Here is a 17,736-nt window from a genome sequence, read left to right as displayed (position 1 = left end):
AAAAAAAAAAAGAGCTGGAGAGATGACTCAGTGTTTAAGAGCACTGACTGCTCTTCCAGAGGTCCTGAGTTCAATTCCCAGCAACCACATGGTGGCTTACAACCATCTGTAATGAGATCTGATGCCCTCTGCTGGTGTGTCTGAAGACAGCTACAGCATACTCATATACATACAATAAATAAATCTTTAAAAAAAAAAAAACACAGCTCTGCCTGGTTTATTACCACGATGCTAGGGTTTCAGACTGAGGTCCTCATACTTTGAAATGAACACTCCTAACCACTTAGCTATCCCTCTAGCATCCTAGTCAATTTCATTAAAAAAAAAAATCCCATTTTTTTCGTAGATCGTTTATTTTATGTACATAGATGTTTCACCTGCATGTATGTGCGTGTACTACCTGTCTGGTGCCAATGGAAGTCAGAAAAGGGCACTGAATGGACTGGAACTGGAGTTACAGACAGTCGTGAACCACATGTCGGTGCTAAGAATCCAACTTGGGTCTTCTCTGAACAACTGAGTTATCTATTCTGCCCCTCCTGATCAATTTCTTGAAGCTAAAATCACTGTGCTCAATTGGGGGAAAAATGTACAAAAGAAAACGATTCAAGCCAAAGCCAGGCAATGACTCACCTACCAACATACAAGCAGCCAGCCCGCTGCTCATCCAAGTATATCTTTTTGGGAAATGACTTTGTATTCCTTCATCTTCCTGGTGTCTGTGTCTTCTCCATAGAATTCTTCCCTTCATAAACCCAAAATCAGACTTACCCTATAATTTTGAGCTGTAAATTCTGTTTTCTAAGACAGAACAATTTGACAAACTAAAGCAACTGTGGACAGAAGTGAGCTTCCTTGCCATAATAAACTTAAAAGTGATTAACCCTCTACACCTAGGTTGCTAGGAAATGAAGAGATGGAAGAAAGGAACAACCTTGCAAATACTTCATAAAGATGATTTTTTTCACCCTTGTAACATTAAGGAAACAGCTGAGAGCATGCACTGATTAGTCTATTTACATATGACAAAACTAAAATAAAAAAAGAGGGGCCTAGTGGTTCATGCCTATAGTGGCTATTTCTGGTTGTCAACTTGACTATATCTGGAATGAACTACAATCCAGAATTGGAAGGCTCACCTGTGATCCTAATCTGGAGGCTGGGAGATACAAGTTTCTGACCTGGATCTTGGCATGGAGATCTTGAGGCATATTGGCTATGAATTCCAGAAGACAGGGAGATCTCTGAGTTCAAGGTCATCTGGGATTAAAGGCATGGCAGCACACTTTTAATCTGGGCTGAACCTTCTACTGGAGACCTACATAAGGACACGGGAAGAAGGAAGATATACTTTCTCCTACGACTGCTTGCCTTGTGGGACTGAGCGGCTGCTCGATCCTTGGACTTCCATTCACAGCTGCTGCTGACATTGTTGGGAGTTGAACTACAAACTGTAAGGCATCAACAAGTTCCCTTACTATATAGAGACTACCCATGAGTTCTGTGACTCTGGAGAACCCTGACTAATCCAATGCTGGTGCATGTCTGTAACCCCAGCATTCAGAAGGTAAAAACAGGAAGACCAGGGTTCAAGGCCAGATTCAGCTACATCAAAAATAAAAAGAGTTTCAGACACACCAAGACGGCTCAGCAAGAAGTTAAGGCACTTGCCTACAAGCATGAACTGAACTGGACCTGAACAGGCCTAGCAGAAGGAGAGAGCTGACTTCTCAAAGCTGTCTTCTGACCACCACAAATTCACAGTAGCAAGCAAGCAAGCAAGCAAGCAAGCACCCTCTACATACACATTAAATAAATACATACATACATACATACATAATTTATAAAAATTTGAGTGAACTAGTCAAACAGCCTGGATGGAATCTCTATTATTTCCAGGCCAGCCAGAAATACATAGTGCTGGATACATACATACACCTCAAAACAGAGAGGAAAAAAGTTTCAGTGACCTGCCCAGGAGTCATGTGACTGACACATATGCTTCCAGACCTATAGTCAGCTTGACTCTTCAAACCAAAAGTCAGCTGCTATATACGTTAGCATTCCTTCTAGGCTCTGCCCCACAGTTAGCTGGCAACAGACAGGTAATGCCTTGCTTACTATAAAAAGGGCTGTTTGGTCCCTTCTGGCTCTCTTACTCTCTTATCCTCTCCCCATTCTCTCCCTGCCCCTTCTCTCTCTCTCCCCATCTCCCCTCTACCCCTCACGTTCCTGGACAGCCTTTCCTCTTTTCTCTCTCCTTCCTTCTCTGTCTCTGTCTCTCTCTACCTTTCTTTGTTTCTACTCCCTTCTCAACTCCCCTCCCATGCCCTAAATAAACTCTATTCCATAGTTTATCTGTCATATGCCTGGTACCTCAGCAGGGGCCCACAGAGGCACCCCCTTCCACCTCACCACACCGCCCGCACTTCTACCAAACATATCCTGACTCTTTCTTCCTTTTTTAAAAAACACAAGATAACCCTCCACGCGTCTCTGTCCACAGCCAAGGAGCCACTTCCTAGAAAGCCGTATTTTGGAGGGTGCATCTTTGACCTCTGAGACCTCCACAGCCAACACACCGTCGAGCTACTGTCCACCCACCGAAAGGAAAGCATTGCCTTCCTCATCTCCCACACCACTTTCAATAACGACTCCTTCCCACAATAATTTCCAGCTGTCCCTGTTTCCAAGGGTCCTACTCATAACTCGTCAGCAGTCCACGAAGTTTGCGTCAGTATATGCTTTTTCTCAATAAAGTTTAGGGCTGAGGCAACACGTCTCAGTTGTACACTTCACAGCTAAAACGACAAGAGCACACAACAGCCAAAAGTTACGCAAGACGCACTCTCTTTTCATTCCACATCTGCCTCTCTGGGTCTTCTGTGAGTCACTGTCTTTCCTGTTCACTCATCATTAAAAAAAAAACTGCCATTTTTTTATTTTTTGCCCTAAAATTGCTTACGCTTGTTTTAATGACGAGTTCTGCAGTAACTATGGAGCCCATCACATCTCTCACCTCCACACTTTAGCACTGACCTGTTAGCAGAAGCCAGGTTGTTCTTTCACAACCATCTCTACACAAACAGGAAACGGGACACAGTGAAGTTGCAACTCATTTACTTACCCGTTCAATAGACACGTATGAAATGCTATCAGATAGAGACCCTCCTGTCAAAGCTTGGAAGGGAGGAAATTACAGGATCATCCCGGTGTCCATACTGCCTAGAGTGATAGCTACGCAGGAAGGAAGGCTTTCTAGAGGAAGTGGTCTTTGAGCATCCATCTCTTTAGTATTAAATAGACCTAAAATACCTTATGAGGGTATAAGACTTAGTTGCCAGTAGTCTAGTCAAAAAATATAATTTGAAAGAATTACTATTACCTTCTATAAACATGGGTCCTTAAATAGTCACTTTGCAACAAACTCATGGATTTTTGGTGCCTTTCACAAGTTTCTACAATTTAGCGTGTCACCTAACATAGGGAGAAGAAGTGCATTTTTTAAAAAAGTCAGTCATTTCTCTAGGTGAGACTAAATGCTTTCAACAATCCTGGATCTACAAAGCAAGGCTGTCTGAGAGGTAACAGGGTTCTAAAAAGTCCTGCTTTAATACATCAGAATGAAAGATCTCTTTGAATAACAAAGAACTTGAACATACACACACCACAGAGACACCGACACACACAGAAACAGACACACACACACACAGGGAAAGTCAGAAACAAGGCACAGAGACAGCGAGATGGAAAAAGAGACGGCGAGACAAAGAGACAGAGACACAGAGGGCTATTGTGGGGCTTTAGCCTCCAGATGATGAACCCCCAAACACTGCTTGATAAACAAGTCTCTGGGCTGGAATCTGATTTGCTGGCCTGACAAAACATTACAATTTCAGGAATCCCAGTCCCACCCCCACCCCATTCATCATTTCCTCGATCAAGTCCCAGAGGCTACAAGCTCCCCGGTTTTTACCGGTTCCTGGGTTTACTGCTTGTAAATTACAAGGCTTAGAGCGCCTTTCCAAAAGGAAAGGGGGAAAAAAAAGTACGGGCAAATGAAAGCAAGCGTGGCTTTAAAGCCCCATAAAAAGACTGCATGTGGCAGAACTGAACTCGCCTGTGTGTACTCCGAGCACCCAGGGCTCCCCTAAGCCACTCCAGGGGGTCTGGGACGCGCGGGCACGCCGCCCGGGCCGCGGCGGGGCAGGAGGGAGGCAGCGGGCTGCCACACCTGCCCGGCTCCGGCTCCGGCTCCGGTGCCCGCGCCCCGCCGCGCCGCCGTCGGCCTTCGCCCGGCCCCCGCCCTCGGTCCCGGCCTCCCGCCCCAGCCGCGCACCGTGTGCGACTGCAGACTCTGGCTCGCCTCGACGGCCGCTGTCAGCGGCACCGTGTCGTCCAGCAGCACCTTGCCAGCCGGCGGCTTCTCCATGAAGGCCATCCCGGGCCGCCGCCGCCGCCGCCGCTGCCTCGGAAGCCGGGGCAGGAACCGGAGGCGCCGAACCCCGCCACCCGCCGCGTCCCGCCGCCGCCGCCGCCGCCGCCGCCGCTGTCAACGCGCACCGCCCCGCGCCCCGTGCGCCGCCGCCGCCGCCGCCGCCGCCGCCCGCGGGTCCTAGCGCCGGTCGGCTCTGCCGCCGGCTGTCAACATCAGTCCGCCCGACCCTGCTGGGTCCTAGCGCCGTTCCTCACGGCAGGATAGGCGACTGCTACCTTTGCAGTCAGAGGCATTATGTCCCATGCTCTCTTGGCGCCTCCTCGCCTCTGCATCCTCTGCATCGTACACCCAGTACCATGAGCTCCTGGCCTCGGAGCACAAAACTAAACCATTACCCCACATCTCTCTCACTGCTTCTCTGGACTCTAACAGAACTGAGCTTTTCAGATGAACAGTTCAGAAACTCAGATTAGTGGATTTGAGACCTTACTGCTCCTAATCACACTTTCCTGCCCAAGGACCTTAGGACTCAGGAAATAACAAAACAACAACTTAAGGTTAGATTCTCAGTCTGCATCTGTAGAACAAACTTTCTAAACCAAATCTGGATTCAGGTTTTAAACCTGGCTCTTCGGGAGAACCTAGGTGCTGCACTCTCATAACTGGATCCCACAGTGTTTGGCTCCTAACCTTTAAACAACAAGCTTTAAGAACAGAGGTGGGAAAATAAAATAAAATAACTGATGCAAAGATTTCCCTGCTTGTATGCTTGGCCCCTAGCTCTCAGTTGAGCTTTAAAGTCTTTGAACCCAAAGAACACGCAGATCTCTTAGACTCTGAGAATTTTTGGTCCTAGCATTCTGGCTCCAAGAACCTCAAACTCAGAACCATCAAACTTGATGATCAACTTCTCAGTACCAAATCTACCCTGCTTTCCCTTAGCCCAAGACCACAATCTTCCAGGATAATAATGAAATTAAACTTAGATCAGATGTCTAGAACCCTGTTGAGGATATATGTGATCTTGAATAAGTCTCACACACACACTACACACACACACACACACACACAAACACACACACACACAAACACACACACCCTGAGACCTCACTCTTCCATTGGCAGATTTAAGTAAATGCCTATGTAGAATGTGTAATAGGAATGCAACTGGACAGGAAGGAACTTTGCACATATTAAAAATCTCAAATGATATGCATTCCATCCTGTCAATTCATAGAACAGAGATTTATTTCTGTTTGTTTCCACTAAATTTCTATAATTTTATTCACAGAAACAAAACTTCTTTGTGACTCCATCACCACTGCAATCTGACATCACAGCACGGGTCTGCATGGGTCTACATGGTTCTTCATGGTTATTCTCTTCAGAGGTCAATCTTAGGGATTGGTGGACAACCCCAAGGAAGCAAGTGACACCAGAGTGCCTCCAGGGGCCAATGCCCAGCAGGAGACCTGGGGGGTCTTCTTAATTTAGCCCTAAATAAATGAGACCTCATCCTATGTCTCATTTTTATTCCAATGTGCTTTAGGGCGGTAATCCATTGAAGCCAAACCTTGTGACACTTTAGGAGGGTTCCCTCTTTTCCTCCGTTTCTTTGTTTAAGGGCAATGGAGAGTTTCTTTGTCAGAGGAACAGAAACACAAATTCTGCATTATTACTCTGGTCATGGTAGGGATTCATCAGGACAAGGCCATGTTCATATTGCGTTGGTGGGAATATAAAGTGGCCTAATCCTTATGGAAGACATTAAGTCACTCAGCGAGTATTTACTGATTTGAGAACCTACCATGTTACAAGCTGAGTGGTGGTGCTGGGATTTAATAATACATATGAGAGGCTTGACCATGTCTCACCTCGAGACTGCGATTCTGCCTCTAAGAGGGTTATACTAAGAAAGCAATGAGAGAGGCAGAGGCAGGCGGATTTCTGAGTTCGAGGTCAGCCTGGTCTACAGAGTGAGTTCCAGGACAACCAGGGCTACACAGAGAAACCCTGTCTTGGAAAAAAGAAAAAAGAAGAAGAAAGCAATGAGAGCTTCACACAGAGGTATACCATGTAAGGACAAGCACTTAATCCCCATGATAAGATTATACAGTCATGGGCTGGAGAGATGGCTCAGCCGTTAAGAGCTCTGGCTGCTCTTCCAGAGGTCCAGAGTTCAATTCCCAGCAACCACATGGTAGCTCACAACCATCTGTAATGAGGATCTGATGCCCTCTTCTGGTGTCTTTGGAGACAGCAACAGTGTACTTATATACATGAAATAAAGAAAATTAAATTTTAAAATAGAGTTATGATAGCCAGTTGTGATGGTTTGTATATTCTTGAACCAGGGAGTGGCTTCATTTGGAGGTGTGGCCTTGTTGGAATAGGTGTGACCTGGTTGGAGTAGGTGTGTCACTGTGGGTGTGGGCATAAGATCTTCACCCTAGTTGCCTGGAAGTCAGTCTTCCACTAGTAGTCTTTGGATGAAGATGTAGAACTCTCAGCTCTGCCTAAGCCATGCCTGCCTGGATACTGCCATGCTCCCCTCTTGATGATAATGGACTGAGCCTCTGAACCTGGAAGCCAGGCCCAATTAAATGTTGCTTTTTTATAAGACTTGCCTTTGGTCCTGCTTGTGGACGTTGTACATCGTGGTGCGCACTAGGCTCCGCACCACGATTACAACGTCCACAAGCAGCTGCTTGTGGACGTTGTACATCGTGGTGCGGAGCCTAGTGCGCACCACGATGTACAACGTCCACAAGCAGGACACCCTCTTCTGGAGTGTCTGAAGACAGCTACAGTGTACTTACATATAATAAATAAATAAATAAATCTTAAAAAAAAAAAAAGAAGAAGATAATGGACTGAGCCTCTGAACCTGGAAGCCAGGCCCAATTAAATGTTGCTTTTTTATAAGACTTGCCTTGGTCATGGTGTCTGTTCACAGCAGTAAAACCCTAAGACACCAGTGTACTTTGATGAAAGATATGGGGTTGGAACAGGGTCTTCAGGAACCCAGAGGCCTTTTGCATGCTAGGTATAGGTCCACCCCATCCGTGCCTTTATGAAAGGCCTGCTGAACTACTGACCATACACTAGATATCAAGTACTGTATTAGCATAGGAAAGTGAAAAAACAAATGCCACCTACTGTCAAGCTTTTTAGCCACATAAGCTGGGGAAAATGGCATGAAGTCACAGGCCAGTCCAGAGGATCCGTGCAGCTTCAAGTACCAGAGACAAAGATGTCTGGTAACACTGGGCAGGAGACACTGAGCAGTATGGAAAGTTCTTCACAGTCTGCTCTGACAGCCATTTTCCTGACAACTCATTAGACATTCTCCAGGCAATAGACATCTCAGAGGCTTGGGAGCCTCGGGAGCCACTCATACTTCAGGGGCCACCGACACCTCTTACTGTGTGGCACTGCTTCCAGGAGGGAGAGGTGAATAGTACATGGATAAATTGCTGTGGAAGGGGAGCAGGAGATGCATATGGAGTGGATGAAGGTGGAAAGGATCGGTTTGCAAGAGGACTGCTATGAGAAAGAAAAAAAAAAAATCAGGTTTCACACAAGAACTGGGCAATATGTTGCCTTCACAAAGCTGAGGCGGGTCAGGGCTCAAGTGCACGTTCTGAGCTACTCCTCAGGTCCGCGGCAGCTCTGGGGGGGAATCAGAAGCCTGACTTCACATTGCTTCAGCTTCCTCGCCTGAGGCATGGAGATGGGGACAGCTTCAGGCAGGATTATCTATGGAGGCCCCTGAACTGCACTGATGCTTGAACCAGAGGCTAAGAACAAACTGCAGGCTATTTCAAGGACGTCAGCACAGTCTTTCCTAGAGAAAGGAATTGGAATGCTTTCCTCTCTGGAAGGGAAGAGACCAAAAAGGAGTTGCACGTGGCATGAGATGTGACTTGCCTGTGGCAGGAGATGGGATTTGCCTGTCTTCTTTACCAGGAAAGGGAAACTGAAAGTGAGCAACATCTGATGGAAGCCAGGGACAGGCTCAGGGGTTTCCTTCTTCCTCTGGCTCTTTCCAGAAGTCCTTTGGGACAAACACTTTTGCTGGGCTCATCTCTTCCTACTTACGTCACTGAGTTCCTTGTCCAACCTCCTGACAGACAGGCTTCAAACCTCACACAACCTCAATATGCATCTGGCTTTTCTCCCTTCCTTTCATTTTTTTAATTGGGGTTTTGGCCTTGAGCTCTTAAGAGACCTAGTGGTTCTCCTGCCTGAGCCTCTGGAGTGGCTGACTACAGATGTTCCGTGCCTGGCTCTGTCTGGCATTTGAAGTCACACAGGCTGAATCTAGGAAACTCTTCTCAGGCCAGAGCTGTTCTAAATCAAACAGACTTGTGTCTCTAGTTCTGGGCCGCATAAACTGATGAGGAATGAGAAAACGTCAGGCTTTGCCTTTTTGCATGCATACAACTACTTGGAGGCTAGCAGAAGAAAAAAGATTTTTATATTCTGCTATGTTGCCAAATGTTTAGACAGCTCATGGGCTGTTTATCTAACAATCTGAGGCTTGGCCAGATTGATTGAACATAATGGATTTTAGTGAGGAAATTTCTAGCCCTAACAACGGCTGTACAGAATCAGATCACAGAAGCTTGTGAAAACTCAGGGTGGTCTTAAAACTCCAAATGACTTTATTTCTTCAAATAATCATGGTACAGATACTGAACAACAAAATTTAACTCATAATAGTCATTCATATGCTAACATTTTCTATGTCAACACTGGAAAAAATCTGTCCAGGGGCATAAGGTCAAGACGGTTTACAGTTAAGAGCCACTTTAAAAATAAAGCTTGTGGAATCTATTAATCTTGTTTAACTGATGGAACACATTATTTGGGTTTTCTGTGAGCTGGTTATTCAGCACCAACTCCAAATTTTTCTGAAGATACTGAGACTTTTGTTCTTGGCAATCCAGATGAATGAAGCAAGTAAAGAGTGACATACCTGGAGCCCTGTGGCAGATGCTCATGCAGCCAGCCCTGAGATGGTCCTACACGCAGCCTGCCGTGGAACCCTTGAGTGAGGGCATAGTGCCTGAGTCTGCTGACCTGGAACTAGGTAATCAATTAAGCCAGCACATGAGGCAGTCACAGCAGCAAGCTGCGCAGTGACAGTCAACCCCTGGTAGACTGTTTTAATATAAATCCTTAATAGAAGCGATTTAACAGCAATTTTCTCAGGGAATAAATTGGCCTGTGAATTATACTCTAGGAACATAAAAGAAAAATGACTTATAGTTTGGCACAAAATGAAAACCTGCGGTTATCTCGGAGGTGCTGGTGTGCACTTAGAGATTTCTTTTTCTGGATGAACACACAAGTCAGGTCCACAAGATAAATGGTGGCCATGGAGAGGCACTACCCATTAATCCAGGATTTGCTGTGGGAGGCGGGGGGTGGGTGAGTGGCATTTCAGTAATATGGAAATGTTTCTAACATAATATAACAGTCTGTTAAGCAATTTTCCAGTACATTAGGCTAAAATTGCTTAAGATGGCTATTCTTTCTGTGGCAATCAAGTATCACATAAATCGCAGGCTTATAATGCCCCTAATATGGAAAGAGGTAGACAAACTGGGCTATTTCAGTCATTATTGCTGCACGCACTTCCATATGCGACCTGTACAAGCAAGGCCCCCTCCCAGTGATCAGCCCCTTTCCTTGTAAGACGGTCACTCCTGGCACCTCCTGTGGGCTTGAGGAAGCCAATCATCTTTTCCCCTCATGGCTGCTCTGACAGAGCACAAGCAGCTCGGGAGCCTTGGCTCTGAGTAACCACGTGGAAAGGCTCTGCTCTGTTTCTAGGGATCAAAGGTCATGGCCACCCCAGACTACTGCTAATGTGAAAATGCTCTAAATGAGCAGCTACTTTTAAAGTCACAGGGTGACCTCTCTCTCCACGCCCCGTTTGGGGTGCATAACTTTTTTTTTGATGGGTTGGGACAGCTTCCTAGCCCGGTCAGTGAGTTTCTAGAATTAGGCATCAGCCACTGTGCCTGGCTCTAGTTTTCTATTCATCTAACTGAATCCTTAGAGCTTCCACATTCTGAAGACAATCTCTGAATGGCATTTAGGAAAAGGGTAGGTGGCCTGGAACAGTGATACACATTTGTTTTCCCAGTGCTTGGTAAGCCCAAACCAGAGGGTCTTGGTTCAAAGCCAGCCTAGACTATGAGGCATGACTGTCATTGGGGGTAAGGGGTGAGAGACAGATTTTGCGTAGTTATAAAATAGGGAAATGCTACAACTATAGCAGGGAATATCAATCTGAATGGACTTAAGAATTTTATTTTAACAAAATGCTATTGAAATTGAAAGTACTCCAGGAGTGAGAACACTGTAAGATCCACAGTGATGGGAAAGAGAAATCTCAAGCCTGTATCCTGGATGAACTGGATGACCTCAGACAAGCTCTACAGAATGCATCTGCTTCTGTCAATAACATGGGGCTATTAACTTTATAAAGCTTTCAAGAATTAAAATTAGTCTATTAGAAATGTCAAAACTTGTGTTTATAAAGCTGTTTCAAGAATTAAAATTAGCTTATCAGAAATGTAGAAACCTGGGCTGGTGAGATGGCTCAGCGGGTAAGAGCACCCGACTGCTCTTCCAAAGGTGCAGAGTTCAAATCCCAGCAACCACGTGGTGGCTCACAACCATCCTTAACAAGATCTGACTCCTCTTCTGAAGTGTCTGAAGACAGCTACAGTGTACTTACATATAATAAATAAATAAATAAATCTTTAAAAAAAAAAAAAAAAAAGAAATGTAAAAACCTGGTAGCTACTACGATTAATCACATCATACTCCATTTACGGATCTTTTTATTTTTTTATTTTATTATTATTATTTTTGTTTGTTTGTTTGTTTGTTTGTTTTTCGAGANAGGGTTTCTCTGTATAGCCCTGGCTGTCCTGGAACTTACATTGTAGACCAGGCTGGCCTCAAACTCAGAAATTCACCTGCCTCTGCTAGGATTAAAGGTGTGCGCCACCACACCCGGCTTCCATTTATGGATCTTGCTGCTAAGTCCCAGAAAGATGCGTTCTGCAGGAGTGTGCACTAAAGGCCTGAGTCAGTGACTTGCCTACAACCAAGTCATGGTTAGATGAACTCAGCCTGCAGTGCTGCCCATTCTGAGACTTACAATAGTAATTCTTACAATGCTCTTGGCATTGATTTGGGGGTTTTCTTCACCCCTTCACTTACTCGAAGGTGTAATAGGTTTATAACTCACCTTAGACACATGACTGCCCTCTAGTGACAAGAATTCTTTCTAGTAAGCTATTCAACTGCTCCAGGACAAAGTGCCTTGCTGAGCAACAAAGAGGACCCCCAGTATCCATGTTTACAAACAAAAACCCAGCATAAGTGGCTTGTGTTTATAGAGAAATCCCAGTGCTTGGGGAATTGGAGACAAGTGGATTCCTTGAGCTCGCTGGCCAGCCAGCTTCATTTAATTACTGAAATTAATGCCAGCAAGAGACAGACAAAGCGAATCTTAATCTTGTCAAGAGTAATGACACCCAAGCCTGACATTTGGCCTCCACATGTACAAACAAGCACATACCCACAAAAATCTGCTTACTTGACACAGAAGGAATCTTTCCAGGAAATATGGAACAGATGACACATCCTCCTAAGTTTTATAATAGTAAGAGATTCCATGCCTTGCTGATCTTGTATTTCCTTTTCTTTGTTTTTTTGTTTTTGTTTGTTTTGTTTTGTTTTTTTCAAGACAGGGTTTCTCTGTGCAGCCCTGGCTGTCCTGTAACTCACTTTGTAGCCCAGGCAGGCCTCGAACTCAGAAATCTGCCTGCCTCTGCCTCCCGAGTGTTGGGATGATCTTGTCTTTCTAATCAGAGCATCTAGCTATGACCAGTTACCATTACCCTAATGAGCACAGGGAGACTACACGTATACAGGTACATATTTAAGAAGTCGTGGCTGTTAGGGATAACTGTTCAATACTAACACATTCAGCACATTCTCCCCACAATTCCAAGTTCTTAAACAAACAAATAAATAAATAAAGACCCAAAAACTTGGCCTTCCTCAGCCACCACGCACTCACTTTTTTTTTTTTTTTTTTTTTTTTCTTTTTGAGACAGGGTCTAGGTAGTCCCGAAACTAGGGTAGGTAGGGTCTAGGCTGGTGTCAAACTCAAAGATATCCTCCTGCCTCTGTCTGGAATTAAATGTATACAACACCACACCCAGCCCTGCTTATACCTTTATATATGTATGTGTGTGTGTGTATACACACGTACATAAAGGTATATATACACACACATACACACACACACATATATAAAAGTTTTATTGTTGTTGCTTTTTTTTTTTTTTTTTTTAAGTAGATTCACATTTTCAAGAGAGGGAGAGAATTAGAACCCTTAAAACTCACTCCAGGAGTGCACCTTTACATTCCAGATTCTTTCTTTCAGGCTTAAAATACTAACAGATTGGCCAACTCTCTGAAAGATTAGTATGTTAACCTGTTCAAATATAGAACAGCCAATTTCCAATTCCGAAAAGTCACTCAATTCACTCATGAGAATCCACATGGAAGGAGAATACTGGTTACTATTTCTAGGTTTCTATTATTCCCAACAATGCTTCAGTGTTAGGACTTTATATGACTGAGTCATGGCTGCATGTAAACCCCTCACCAGAAACAGCAAAACACCTGAAAGGCAAGTTACAGAGAAATTTGAACTAAATGTCATGTTTTGTTTTTATTGGTTTGCCAGGGTCTCTCTATGTAGCCCTGGCTGTCCTGAAACTTGCTATGCCCACAGGGCAGCTTTAAACCCTGCCTGCCTCTGCCTCCTAAGTGGGAACTAAAGGCAAATGCCACCACATCCAACAAAAGAGCGTATCTTGGTGTAAGGAATTATAAACCTAACCCAGAAGCCACTGAGAAAGGGTATCAGAATTAGGTGTCCAAGGATGGCTCTACTTGCATTGTTGCAGTTAGTATACATGGTGGTATAAATTCAGCAAGAAAATTCCTCAACACAGACAGACATAGGTGTTATCAAATACAAATATAACTTTGAAATTCTGAAGGTAAAATATGAAGATAGTTTTCCCAATTTAAAAAGATTTTTATTTTATTATTATTGTATTTGCATTTTGCTTGCATGTATGCATGTATGCCTGTGTACCATGTGCAGGTAGTTTTGGCACAGGCCAGAAGATGGTGTTGGATCACCTGAGACTGAAGATACGTACAGTTGTGAACCGCTGTGTGGGTAATAGGAATTGAACCCAGATACTCTGGAAGAGCAGCCAGTGATCTTAACTGATAAGCCATGTCTCCAGTCCCTCTCAATTGTTTTTTTAATTGGGAAAAAAAAATCCAATTAAAAATTCAACCTTGATAGATGATGAGATCTTGCACATATTTAAGTCTGGACAAAGCATGCACCAATCTGGAAATCCCCCTTCCACACTCAGTTCTGGGTGTACCAGCACTCCATCAGGAAGAGCAACAGCCCACCTCCCCGATGTCATTTGATAATAAGAGCACGGGTTTTTGAATGTATAACTTTAAATTTGTATTTCAGGATCTAGGAGCTTCTGGGACCATAACTTTAACCCAGCCTTCCATAACTGTCTTCTTACTTTCTACTACACAACAGGACACTGCAACAACAGCAACAGACTGCTTCAACCTTTTCACTTCTGCAGATGCTAAGACCATTTCTCCAATATATAAAGGAGCGGGAAATTTAATTTCCTGGGAAAGAAACACACAGCCTGGCCCTGGCATTTTAGTGCCCAGGAGAGCTGAAATAAGCCCGTTTATCAAAACCCCATGCACAACTGTCTTTCCAAACTTGGAGTGTTTTGCGAAATCTTCACTTAAATGCAAAGGATTGGCATCTCCTGTCAATTCTGAGAAGGTAGCCACATCTTGCCGTGTGAAGGCTCTGCTGAGCTCTGCTCGGTCCCCAACTTTCATGTGCACATACTGAAGACACTGCCCTTTTGGTACCACATGATGTTGCCACAGTCTCCTCTGAAGCCCACTCCACATCTTCAGCATCCCCAAATGTTACCAACAGGGAGGGGCTTTAGCTTGCTTCTGTTTTCAAATTACGTAGACACCCAAAAACACTGAGGAGAGTGGAAGTATCTGGAACTGTAAGAGTGTTCAATCCAATACTTGTTCCCTGCTATTGCCAGATAATGCAAGGAGAAAGGGAGACACCTACAAGAGAAGAACAGGTTAACTCAGGCTGCGTGGAAACTAAAACATGCACGTGTCACAGGACGCACAGTACTGCAGCAGGCACATTTTAAAGGGCATCATGGAAGCACTGGCCGAACAAATCATCACAAGCCGGGAAACAGCGTGCCAAGATATATATCACTGGTCGGTGAGATGGCTCAGTGGGTAAGAGCACCCGACTGCTCTTCCAGAGGTCCGGAGTTCAAATCCCAGCAACCACATGGTGGCTCACAATCATCTGTAACGAGATCTGACTCCCTCTTCTGGAATGTCCGAAGACAGCTACATTGTACTTACATATAAATACTTACAAATAAATAAATAAATCTTTAAAAAAAAAAAAGAATATATATCACTAAGAAAGTGATATATATCACTGGTCTAACACGCAGTAAGAAAAGACTTTAGCACAAGAATCCCAAGTCTGACCTCCAAATATCTCCAGTATGCATAACTGTTGTCACTTTTATTTGCCTGATGTAATTGTTGTCTCAGAGGCTTACTGCCATCTGCTAAGTTCAAGGCCTGGTCCTGGAAGCTCCTAGCCTCCATAAAATCGTATTGGATAAGGCCTAGAATGTTTTCATCCTCTGAGGCTTGCTAATGAATATGCTCACCCTTCCTAGTTCTTTCTGACCTCTGTCTGCCTGATTCAACTCTGCTGTTCTGACCCAAACTCCTCTCCGAACTGACCGATTCAACCTGGCTTCTCTCGGCTTCTCCTCAATTGCCTTGCTTGGCCTCTAACTCTAGCAATCTGTTCTAACCTTCTGGCTCTTCTGTCTTCTCCTGAGTCTAACTCATTCTCTCTTCAATGGGTCACTGTAAAACTTTCCCAGAAAACTGCTTCCTTCTTCCCTTTCTTCCGTGCTGCTCTCTTACGTAACCTGTTTTTTTGTCTTCTCGTGAGAGTTGGGCAGAGCCTATCCTGTCAAATCTTTCTGACTCACCACGTTGTCTGCCACTCAATTAGACATCACTTTCAAACACAGATGCTTCCTTCCTCAAACTAACTTTACCTTCATTGCTTGGGATTAAAGGCGTGTGCTAAGGGCTTGTCTGTATTCCAGCCACAGAGATTAAAGGTGTGTGCTAAGGGCTGAGCCACACTACAACTAGAAAACAGCTTTTTTCAGTAAGTAACACAATCTCCGATTCACAGTGTGATCAAGTATCCTGCAACAAGGATGACTTAAAAAATCTGACTATGCCTCAGTTCCAGAAGCACACAGGTTCTGGGTTTTCCCTTGTTAGATGTTAACTGCTTTACTTAAGACACATATAAAGACACACCCAGATCACACCACTGCAGTGCTGAGTGGCTCTTGGAATTGTAAAGGAAAAGCTGTTACCTGAATCACTCTGAAGGCACATTTCTTGCTTTTATAGGCTCCAAACAAGGTCAAAGAACTCCACAATTTGGCCAGACCACTGTATAAAGATCAAGAAAGCACAAATAAAGATTTCTGCTATAACAGAGCTTGGCACTTTTGCTTGTGATGGTCTACAAAGTTGTTGTTGTTGTTTTTTTTTAAATAAACCAGAAGGATTATGAAATAGAACCTTAAAAGTAAAAATATATCAGGGAGAACAAAACAAGCCCCAAGGATCTATAAAATGTACACATTCCTGACTTTAAAACTATAACCAACAACTGGGAAACTGGCTGTTAATAATCACAAGGTTTTCTCTGTCTAGCATAACTCCAGGTAGAGGTGTAGTACCAAGGAAGTGTTTATGAATCCCCAAAGACCAATCAGGAACCAATCTGGTGCAATCACACAGGGTCTTTATTTACAAGCTTGAGCTTAACTCACCACCGACCCACAGTTCCCGCAGAGGAAAAGCCCTGACCACTCGTTGGGACAAGGTTTTATAGAAGATGGCAATTGAGGGGTGAGTATTTCTGGCCTGGAAAGCATCTAATTGGGGTGCTACTGTGGCCTTTAGCATAACTGGCTGGTGCTGGGAGCCAGCCCATGACCGTGACTCCTGTGTTCCTCCTGATTGGTGGTTGTGAGGCAGGGGCGGGCTTTTACCCTGGAGGCAGATTTGTGAGGGAACAACCCGGAGGCACAGGTCACCTTGGTGTGCAGGGATTATCTGGAAACTGAGGCCAGGCAGCGGGCTGTTTGTTTATTTGAGGTTAAACTTAGGTCAGGATCCCTACGATGGAGTCTGAACCCCAAAACTTTGGTGTCTCAGAGGGATGTTCATATTAACTCCAGTGTAAATTCCCCAAAGGTGCTGAGGGCTCCAGCCATGCACTCTCGTCCTGGAAGCATCTTCACTGTGCTGTCTCACCACTCTCTCTGCCTGTTAGTCTACAACTGTCTCGGGGTCATACCTGCTGCATATTCTCAAGATGGCTGACAATGACTTCTCATCATAGGTGAGAACATCCACAGGTAGGGCGGCACCAACCTAGGTATGGAACAATACCATTAGCAGACAGCCGTCCTCATGAACCCTAAGAAAACCAGTCTTCCAATTACCGGTGCTGGTGCTCTCATGTGACTGCTTAGAGCTCCCACTGTCTGGAACGTTCCTAGCCCTTTTTGTAATAATCCTCATCTTTGCATCTGTGTTTAAGGTGTTCCTTTTCCAGCTGGTGAGAAGGCTCAGTGGGTAAAGGTGCCTGGTACAAAGCCTGATGACCTAAGCTTTAGTTTGATCCCCAGGACCTATACGGTACAAGGAGAGAACTAACTCCAAGTTGTCCTCTGACCTCTCGACACATGTGCACACAAGCCATTTATGTGTGCCAATGCACACACACACATACACGCAAAGAGAGAGAGAGACAGCAGAGGTCTAAAAAACCAGCTCTGCTGGGCGTGGTGGTGCACGCCTTTAATCCCAGCAGAGGTAGGCAGATTTCTGAGTTCGAGGTCAGCCTGGTGTCTCAAAAAACCAAAAAAAAAAAAAAAAAAAAAAGAAAAAAGAAAAATGAAAAACCAGCTGCATTCCTTATTTACAAGATTAGAGTCCTGATTACTTTGCTCATCTATAATTCTCCTCTCCTT

General features: G+C 44.6%; 3 protein-coding genes across 9 annotated transcripts in view; all 3 read right to left on the bottom strand.

Moving 5' to 3' along the window:
- Pxk (PX domain containing serine/threonine kinase like) overlaps positions 1-4,566 on the bottom strand; it is a 68,975-nt gene extending 64,409 nt beyond the window's left edge. For 4 of the 6 annotated variants that reach the window (XM_021203155.2, XM_021203141.2, XM_029541852.1 and 1 more), the window contains exon 1: positions 4,340-4,566. In XM_021203155.2, coding sequence (XP_021058814.1) covers positions 4,340-4,441 — 102 coding nt within the window. In that variant the 5' untranslated portion in view covers positions 4,442-4,566. The remainder of the gene's footprint in view (positions 1-4,339) is intronic. The other 2 variants (XM_021203156.2, XM_021203158.2) reach the window with 2 other exon arrangements.
- Positions 4,567-13,182: 8,616 nt separating this feature from the next.
- Rpp14 (ribonuclease P/MRP subunit p14) overlaps positions 13,183-17,736 on the bottom strand; it is an 11,051-nt gene continuing 6,497 nt past the window's right edge. Inside the window, exons 4-6 of one of the 2 annotated variants that reach the window (XM_021203807.1) lie at positions 17,058-17,134; positions 16,063-16,141; positions 13,183-14,689 (exon numbers count right to left, since the gene is read on the bottom strand). In XM_021203807.1, coding sequence (XP_021059466.1) covers positions 14,633-14,689; positions 16,063-16,141; positions 17,058-17,134 — 213 coding nt within the window. In that variant the 3' untranslated portion in view covers positions 13,183-14,632. The remainder of the gene's footprint in view (positions 14,690-16,062; positions 16,142-17,057; positions 17,135-17,736) is intronic. The other variant, XM_029542013.1, reaches the window with a different exon arrangement.
- On the bottom strand, positions 14,017-14,545 carry Htd2 (hydroxyacyl-thioester dehydratase type 2). The gene has a single exon (XM_029542012.1). The coding sequence runs from the start codon at positions 14,522-14,524 to the stop codon at positions 14,039-14,041; it is 486 nt and encodes a 161-aa protein (XP_029397872.1). The 5' UTR covers positions 14,525-14,545; the 3' UTR covers positions 14,017-14,038.

This window comes from Mus pahari, chromosome 8 (assembly GCF_900095145.1).
Source record: "Mus pahari chromosome 8, PAHARI_EIJ_v1.1, whole genome shotgun sequence".
Classification (NCBI taxonomy): domain Eukaryota; kingdom Metazoa; phylum Chordata; class Mammalia; order Rodentia; family Muridae; genus Mus; species Mus pahari.
This window is presented reverse-complemented; position numbering and strand designations above follow the sequence as displayed.

Excerpts from the sequence above, each read along its gene's own strand:
- Htd2 (XM_029542012.1), bottom strand. The coding sequence starts at position 14,524 with ATGCTGAAGATGTGGAGTGGGCTTCAGAGGAGACTGTGGCAACATCAT.